The following is a 9020-nucleotide window of genomic DNA, read 5'->3' on the forward strand; positions in this document are numbered from 1 at the left end:
AAAAAAAGGCCAGGTGTGGTGGCACAAGCCTGTAGCCCCAGCTACTAGGGAGGCTGAGGCCAGAGGATGGCTCGAACTCAGGAGGTGGAGGCTGCAGTGAGCCAAGATCTCACCACTGCACTCCAGCCTGGACAACAATATTTTTTAATCTCAAAAAATAAATAAAAATAATAAAAGTGTGGGTGGGGGCGGGGCCAGAGCTGGGATGGAGCCAACTGTTAGCATCCCTTCAGGGCATGGCCACCAGAGGGCACTATCCAGAGCAGATCTGTAAGCCCTGCATTCAGCACTCCCTCCCCCAGCCCCAGTTGCTGCCAGCTGCATGAGGCCTACTGGGGAGGGTCCAGCTACGAGTTGGTGAGTCTTAACAGGCAGCGCAGGTGATTCCAATGCACACCCAGGTTCGGGGCCACGTGGACAGGGGGCTATTGCAGACAGGCCTGAGGCCCTCCTGAGTCTGATTGACTTGAAGGCTGGTTCTGGGCCTGGCAGTTACAGAGATTTGGTGGCAGCTCCTTCCCATAGGGCTAAGACACAGGGGCCAGGAATTCACCTTCCCTGCAGCATGGGAGCCAGAACAGCTACCTCAGGACCCTCTAAACCCCACAGCCGGTGTCTCTCACCCACAGAGGAGCAAGACCCAGTTCCAGGCAGAGAATTCAGGTTCCAAGACAACAAATACGAGCCAGATGCAGTGGCTCATGCCTTTAATCCCAGTGCTTTGGGAGACTGACATGGGAGAATTGCTTGAGGCCGGCGGTTCGAGACCAGCCCTGGCAATGTAGTGAGACCCCCCCCCCAACCCCACTGCCACCATCTCCAATTAAAAAAAAAAAAAAGACTCCAAATCAGACCAGCCAGCCTAGATGCCCAGAGAGAGGTGTGGGCGCACCCAGGGCCATGTCCTCGGTCAGGGAAGCCACAGCTGTGATGCAAGGGGGTGGCAGTGACAGTGGTAGACTCGGGATAAGATTCTTGGAGGGAGGGGGCCTGGGAGCTATACCAGACAGGGAGTAGCAGCTCTGTGTGGCCGACCCTCCACTGGCCCTAAGGTTTCCCTAAAGAATTGGAAGCGGGAGGGGGGCTTGGGAAGAGGACCCTCCTCTGTTAAGCTCCAGCACCATCCAAGGTCACCAGGGGCCCTGTTCCCATGCCCAGAAGCAGGGGAGGTAAGGGGCTCAGATTTGGCCATCCCAGGCCGCTCCTGGGGCCCAGCCAGAGGGGGCAGAGGAGCTGAGGGGGAAGCTGGGGGTGGTGGGGGGAGCTGGCAGGCCCAGCCCTGCAGGAAGCGAGTGTTTGTGCATCCGCCCCGGCGGAACCTGGCTCCTGATCCCCGACCGTGAGACCGCCTGTTCTTCCTTCCAGTCCGAAGGAGCTTACGATGTCATCCTCCCACGGGCCACCGCCAACAGCCAGGTGATGGGCAGTGCCAACTCGACCCTGCGGGCTGAAGACATGTACTCGGCCCAGAGCCAGCAGGCGGCCGCGCCGCTGAAAGACGGCAAGAACTCTCAGGTCTTTAGAAACCCCTACGTGTGGGACTGAGTCAGCGGCGGCCAGGAGAGGTGGGCAGATTTCGGGAGGGCCCTGAGGACCTGGCCCTGGGCAAGGGGCTCTCCAGGCGTCTCCTCCCCCTGGCAGGCTCAGCAGCGTGGGCCCCGGAGCTGGATGGGCCTCCCTTTCTGCCAGTGTTTGGGTGGATGTCCTGGGTGTCCCCACCCACTCCTCAGTGTTTGTGGAGTCGAGGAGCCAAGCCCGGCCTCCTGCCAGAGTCACCTCGGCGGTCTCACTCCAGCCAAATAGTGTTCTCGGGGTGGTGGCCGGGCAGCGCCTATGTTTCTCTGGAGATTCCTGCAACCTCAAGAGACTTTCCAGGCGCTCAGGCCTGGATCTTGCTCCTCTGTGAGGAACAAGAGTGCCTAATAAACATGTTTCTGCTTTATTAACTCTCGCTCTGGGGCTGTGGTTTCTGACCTGCGCTGCTGGCTTCCAATGAACCTCTCCTCCACCGTGGCCTGTGGGTGACGAGTCTTTCTCTTCCCTCCAAATCCAGCTCACATTTAAACCTGCTGCAGATTTCTCCTTTTGTGCAATTAAGTAGCTGATGCCTCTCCCCAGCGAACGATTCTTTAGCAGGTCCTCTGTATTGTGTGCGATCAGATTGAACACCCTGGCTCAGCGCGTGCCTAGGATGCAGTCCCGCACGTGGGCTTGTCTGAGACCAGGCAGCTTTCCTCTGGGACCCCCCTCCAGTGGCTGCAGGGACAGGATTGGGAAGGTGGGCCTTGAGCAGGTGTCTGTGTGTATAAGGGAAGATGAACTAATTTTAGCTTCTCCTGGAATGAATGACAGGGAAGATCCCATAGGGGACCAAGTGGAGACTCTTCTGATCCATGCTTTGAGATCACACCATGTGATACGTGCAAAGGAACGGCCTAGAGAGGGTCAGGAATTGTTTACGAATGGGTTGACAAAGGTGCAAAGGGTTGGGCCAGTTCTGGTTGGTTTCATTCCTGAGTGGTCATTTAAGTGTCCATCTGTGCAGAGCGCGGTGGCTCACGCTTGTAATCCCAGCACTTTGGGAAGCCAAGGTGGGAGGATCGCTTGAGCCTAGGAGTTCCAGACTAGCTTGGGTGACATAGTGAGATGCTGTTTCTACAAAAAAAAAAATTAAAAATTAAAGAATTAGCCAGGCATTAGTCCCAGCTACTCACGGGCCTGAGGTGGGAGGATGTCTGGAACCCAGGAGGTGAGGCTGCAGTGAGCCGTGATTGCACCACTGCACTCCTGCCTGGCCAACAGCAAGACTCGGTCTCAAAAAAAAGAAAGCCAGTTTGCTCAGTACTTTACGGTAAGCAAAGCCTTTCCTCATCAAGCTCATTTGTTTTTTAATTTAATTTTTTTTTTTTTTTTGAGACAGAGTCTTGCTCTGTTGCCTAGGCTGGAGTGCAGCGGCACAATCTCAGCTTACTGCAGCCTCTGCCTCCCAGGTGCAAGCGATCCTCCTGGCTCAGCCTCCCGAGTAGCTGAGATTACAGACATGAGCCACCAAACCCGGCTAACTTTTCTGTATGTAGTAGACACAAGGTTTCACTGTGTTGCCCAGGCTGGTCGCAAACTCCTGGCCTCAAGTGATCTGCCCACCTCAGCTTCCCAAAGTGCTAGGGTTACAGGCATGAGCCACCATGCCGGCCCACCAGCTCATTTTATTCCCCGAGGCTGCCCTGGGAGGTGGGCAGGACTAGTATTCTCTCCCTTTTCCAGACTCAAAGTCCCAGAACTATACGATTTTGGGGTAGGGCAGGGTCTCAGTGGTTATGCCGCGCCCTTTTACAGGTAAGCGAACTGACCCAGAGAGGTCTGGGTGGACAGGCTAAGACTCTGACGCCCAGCAGCCTTTCTCCGTGGTCCACGCTGGGCGAGCCAGTCCAGCGGGCGGCACTTCCAGCCGTGTGGATGAGACAGCAGGTTCCTGACCTTTGGACACTGGCTCAAGGCTTTGCCAGGAGGCTGCCAGGCCTGTCCCGGGGAGCCCACTCCTCCCAGGCTTGGGAATGTTTCTCCCCAACTAGTCAGAAACTATTTTCCTAATACCAGTTGTAGGGAAGAAATGTTTTTGTTGAAAGGGAGAGAATAGATGCTGGGAAGAAAAAATAAACTTCTCCCAAACTTCTCCTTCTATGTTCAGATTGCATTGGCCTCCTGGGGACTGAAACACTATTTTTAGGTAAAAACCAGTGCTTGCGCCCCCCCGCTGTTGACTCTTGTTCTTTCTGGTTACTTTAGGCTCAGTCCCCGCAAAGTAAAACGAGATGGTAGAAGCCCTCTTCCCTGGATCGCACGGCATCCTGATGTCCTCATTCCTCTGTACCCAGGCGGGGCCCAGCACCTTTCCCGTCCTTGTCATTGGAGCTGGGAGGGACCAGAGGCCACCGACCTGAAGCAGTGGACTGAGTGGGCCCCTGTGAAGCCCTGAGCATGTGACTGGAGTGCCTAGGGCCCCTCCCTTTCCTGCCCAGCCCATCTTCCTGGTCCCCAACTGGCTGCGGTGCAGGGTGCTGTCCCCCAGGCCGCCTCCATCTCCCCTCTTGACGCCCTCCCCGAATCATAGCCCCTGTGTCCCTGAGCTGTGGTTCTCCAGATGGCCATCCTCCCCATTGTGAAAGGCAGTCCTCAGTGCCCCATCGTGACTCTGGGCCTTCCTGGCCCTGCCATCTTGGTGTCTGGCATTAGCTTGTCCTCTGCCTAGATGGATCTCCTCCATGAGTCTTTGGCAACAAGCCGGGGCAGAAGTTGGCCCCTGCCCTTCTCACCAGGGCCTCCTGCCACCACCTGGACTGTGGAAGGCCACTGAGATGGGGGCGGAGCTCAGCCCAAGGCCTGGGCACACTGCTGCTCTCCGCAGCCTGTAGGTCCCAGATCTGAGTCCCTGGAGTGTTTCACTCGAGAGCTCCTTAGCCATCCACTTCTTCCATCACCAGCAAGCCAGGCCAGCCCTGCCTGCACTCTGCCCCCACTGCCCCTTGCCCTCTGGGACGAGGATGGCCACGCTGGGAAGAGGCAGCTCTCTCCATCCAGCACTACCTCATGGAGAGCTCACTAAGGATTTGGGAATGGCAGGCCACTCTGGCAACCGGGTTCAAGGTGGCTCCTGTGGCAGGAACAGGTGTCAATGGGCCTGATTCCCGGGATCTCACGGGTTCTGGGAATGCAGCAGGGGCCTCCTGTGGCTATTCCAACATCTCTGGTCAGGGCCTAGAAGCACCCTTAGGACATGCGGGGTCGGGTTCAGGGCTGCCTTCTCAGGGACCAGTGGAGAGCCCTGGACCAGATGAACTGGAGTCTAGGCCTCTCCTGTGACTGGGACTTGGATGTGGGGAGGCCCGTGAGATCCAGGTCTAAAGATTCTATTTCCTGATGGGCAGATATGTGAGTGGCATCCTCAGGTAAGTGGGACCCAGGACTAAAGACTGTGCTCTTTCCTGATGGGCGGAGGCTTTAAGTTTCTACCTCACCTTGGGCAGCACCTGGATGTGCCGGCGCTGGTTCATTCCTGGAGGAGCCTCTTGTGTTCCGGGCCCCTGGACATGCTCCAGAGGATCCTGATGGTCACCCAGGGAAGAGGGGGCCTTCTCAGGGCCTCCATGGTGCTGGCACCAAGGACAGAGATGGGCACAGCTCCAGGCTGGTGAAAATGGGCTCTCTTTAGCGTCGTCTCCTGGGGTTTTTCCTGCCCCTGGTACCAGACGGAGCTGACTTATCCAAGGTGGGCCCTGGAGCTGAGTCCTCAGCCCAGCAGCACCTCTGGGTGCCGGGGTGGAGGGTGGCGACCTAGCAGCACCTCCTCAGGGGAGGTGCCCTGTAGCCAGTCCCACCACTCTCCAGTGCTACCCCCGTCCCCAGCAGCCTGTGCCTTTGTCACTGGCATATTTTTCCAGAGCTAAATTGGGCACGTGGGACTGCAGCCCTGCCTGCGACCCCCAAACTCTGTTGCTGCCTTGCTGAAGTCCATGAACAGAGTGTCATTTCCCTCCGGCAGAAGGGAGTGGGGAGTTCCGTGGCCTCACGCTGCTCTTGGTCTAGCTTAGCAGCCCTAAGATCCCTTAGTGAATCAAGGCACTTTCCTAGCTGATAATTTCTTTCTTTTTCTTTTTCTCTTTTTGAGACGGAGTTTCGCTCTTGTCGCCCAGGCTGGAATGCAGTGGCGCAATCTCGGCTTACTGCAACCTCCACCTCCCGGCTCCAAGCAATTCTCCTGCCTCAGCCTCCGGAGTAGCTGGGATTACGGGCACCTGCCACCACGCCCAGCTAATTTTTTACTTTTGGTAGAGACAGGATTTCTCCATGTTGGTCATGCTGGTCTCCAACTGTGACCTCACGTGATCCGCCCACCTCGGCCTCTCAAAGTGCTGGGATTACAGGCGTGAGCCACCGTGCCCGGCCTCTAGGTGATAATTTAAAAGGAGTCCCTGGCAGTGCCTGATGCCCAGAGCTGCAGTCTGCAGTGGACGTGGGTTTGTGTATAGCCCGAGTCCTCTGGGGGTCTGTGCGTGAGGCTCAGGGAGGGATGGGTTCCTGAAAGGTACAGGCTGCCGGTATTCAGGAGTACCCTCCCACTGGCCCTGCTTACTCTGGCCTGGGCCAAGTGGCGAAGATGGATGAGTTCTTAGGAGGAGAGAGGCAGCTTCTTGGGGTGATCAAGCAGCATCACAAGCCTTGAATGGAGGAAAACTAGAAGAGGTAGAGCCTGTAGATTCACCATCATCCAGCCGACACCGTGGGAAACCTCACACCTACCACTGTCACCCCACGCGGCTTAATGCCGAGGACTTTGGACTTCATAACTGCTCGGAATTAAATGACCTTACCTTTGTGGGTGAGGGCTTACTGCCACTGAATTCCTGTGTGTTCATAAATTCTTCTGGGATTTACTAGTTTTGTCTTGTTTTCTTAAATTATTTTTAGAGACAGGGTCTTGCATGCTGCCCAGGCTGGTCTCGAACTTCTGGCCTCAAGTGATTCTCCCATCTCAGCCTTCCAAGTAGCTGGGATTCCAGGTGCCTGCTCCCCCACCCCATCCCCACCCTGCCTCTGAGATTTCTTCACATGTATTTCCCCCATATACCTCTTGCTTTTTACACCAACAAAAGCTGTTTGATTCCAGCTAACCTTTTTCTTTGTTGGGGATTTATTTTAAGGGGAAAACCAGGCCCCCAAAAACCACTGAGCGCTCAACCAGCCAAGGCCAGAGAACTCTGCCGCCTACATAAGATGTGGGTGCCGGGGAGGCAACCCCAATGGTAACCCTGTTGTTGCCTGTCATGGCTGGGAGAAGCAGCCAGGACAACCCATTGGGTGAAATTCTCCGTACACAGAAAGGCATGCCAAAGGCCAGGTGTGGTGGTTCACGCCTGTAATCCTAGCACTTTCAGAGGCCAAGGTGGGTAGATCACGAGGTCAGGAGTTTGAGACCAGCCTGGCCAATATGGCAAAACCTAAAAATCAGCCAGGCCTGGAAGCGCGCGCCTGTAATCCCAGCTACTCGGGAGACTGAGGCAGGAGCGTTGCTTGAACCTGGGAGGCGGAGGTTGCAGTGAGCCGAGATCGTGCCGCTGCATTCCAGCCTGGGTGGCAGAGACTCCCTCTCAAAAAAAAAAAAAAAAAAAGGCATACCAGAAGCAGGGATGGCTGATAAATCCCCCAGGCCATGAAGACCTGCCGAGCGCCATGCCCGGCTTTCCAGTTTACTCCTGTCTCTGCTCTTGTTCATCAGACATCCACAGCTCATAGAAGAGAGCAGGCAACGGAGGCTAAGTGCCTGCCTTGGGGGCGGGGAGGGGGGTGCTGCCTGGAAGCGTCTGTTGGCCCTCCAAGCCATTCTCGCCAAGGCCAGCACTTTCACTAGCCCCAGAGGACATGCCAAGGTCAGGCCCAGGTGCCAGGGACCCGCATTTGTTTCCTGTCTGCTGTCTCCACTCTGGGGCCTCCAGGAAGCTGCAGCCCCTATTCACAGCAGCTGCATGAATTATTTAGCATCTGCACCAGACTGGGAGTGCTCTGACCTCATCCTCCTTGGGCCCGGGGTGCGGCTCTGACCTCATCCTCCTTGAGAAAGGTTGCTGATCAGCAGAGGCTGGAGCAGCAGGTCCCTCTGGGGTGCGGGTGATTAAAAGAATCAATTCACCAGTGCCCTTGGAGAAGAGGGTAGGGAGCAGGGACCCATGCCCTCGTAGCAGGAGGCCACTCTGCAGCATGGAGAGAATATGACTCCGGAATCAGAGGCTGCGGGGTCAGGTCCTGGCTGTTAGTAGCTCTGCGACCTTCAGCAGCTCCCTTGGTCCTTCCTCAGTCTTCTCATCTGAAAAATGGGGGTACCAGCCCCCTGAGTTTGTGATTGGCATTCTGTGCCCTCGGGGTCACCCCCTAAAAGTCATAGCCAAGGCAGAGCTTCCAGGCACCATCTGCCTCGTGTTTCCTTCACAGACAAGCAGATCTCCCAGCCAGATTTCAGTTTGGCACCGCCTGGTGCCACATCCTCCCTTTCCTCTGCTGTGCCTCATGCCCTGGGTCCCCAGAGTGGGTGGCTTGGCAGGCTGCCGCGGCTGGAAGAGGATGCTAAGGCAGTGCCCATGCCTGATTGGCAGGGAAGAAGGGCTAACAGGCGTTAGGAGGGTCACCAGGTGCTCGGGAAGTCTAAGAAGCTAGGCTGAAGAGCTGGGATGGAACTGCTTTCTGCCAGCAAATGTCCACTGAGTGTCTACTGGGTGGAGGGGAGTGGGTGGAGAAGAGAGCGATCTGATCCCTGCCCTGCTTTGCCAGGTCAGGCCTGAGGGCTGAAGTGGGAGTGGCCATGGTGAGTCCCAGGAAATGCGTTTTGGGATTAAGCAGGCAGGTGCCTTCAGCAAGCTTCCACCATCCTCTTCCCAAGCGGCACTTTGGAGTTGGGCAGGGCGTCTCGGGCCAGGGCCAGGCTCCAGCTAGCTCTGTGGCCTTGGACAGCTCCCTTGACTCCCCAGGGTTTCCCCATCTGTAAAATGCACCCCATGTCTCCAGCTCTATCTAAGCCCTGGAGGTGGGGTTCCCAGCAGTGGAGAGAGGACGTAAAGCCCCAGGGCTGTGCCGCAGATGCACACCAGGGATTACGACTCAAGGTCTGGAGCAGAACTGGGAGGACATAGGCCCGCCGCCTGGCTGTGCTTTGGACAGAGAAGCTGGGTCCCGGGCGGTGAATGGGGCCAGTCCCAGCCCGCTGTCTGCCCTATCCCCACACCCCTCGTCCCCCCTAAATTCCTCTAAGCCAGGGACCCGGAGTTGGCTTTCTTCTGATTCGCCCAAAGGCGACGGTGGCTCGCCTCCCACCCCCCCACACCAACTCCACCGACGGCAAGAGAGGGACCGCGGAGAAAGTTTTACGTTGCGTCCTTAACCCAGCGTCCGGGTTGGGAGGGGGCGCGGGGCCCTGGAACCCCAACCGCAGACAGCCCACTCCCCCGCACACACCTGGGTAGGGGGAGGTGGGG

The 9020-nt window shown here is 56.9% G+C and overlaps 1 protein-coding gene across 4 annotated transcripts in view; it reads left to right on the forward strand.

The window, feature by feature from the left end:
• GPRC5C (G protein-coupled receptor class C group 5 member C) overlaps positions 1-4986 on the forward strand; it is a 19457-nt gene extending 14471 nt beyond the window's left edge. For 3 of the 4 annotated variants that reach the window (XM_017535631.2, XM_037741000.1, XM_017535629.2), the window contains 2 exons: positions 1366-1515; positions 3787-4986. In XM_017535631.2, coding sequence (XP_017391120.1) covers positions 1366-1515; positions 3787-3819 — 183 coding nt within the window. In that variant the 3' untranslated portion in view covers positions 3820-4986. Of the gene's footprint in view, positions 1-1365; positions 1947-3786 lie in introns of those variants that run through there. The other variant, XM_017535632.1, reaches the window with a different exon arrangement.
• Positions 4987-9020: the final 4034 nt, after the last annotated feature.

Source organism: Cebus imitator, unplaced genomic scaffold (genome assembly GCF_001604975.1).
Source record: "Cebus imitator isolate Cc_AM_T3 unplaced genomic scaffold, Cebus_imitator-1.0 Scaffold93, whole genome shotgun sequence".
NCBI lineage: Eukaryota > Metazoa > Chordata > Mammalia > Primates > Cebidae > Cebus > Cebus imitator.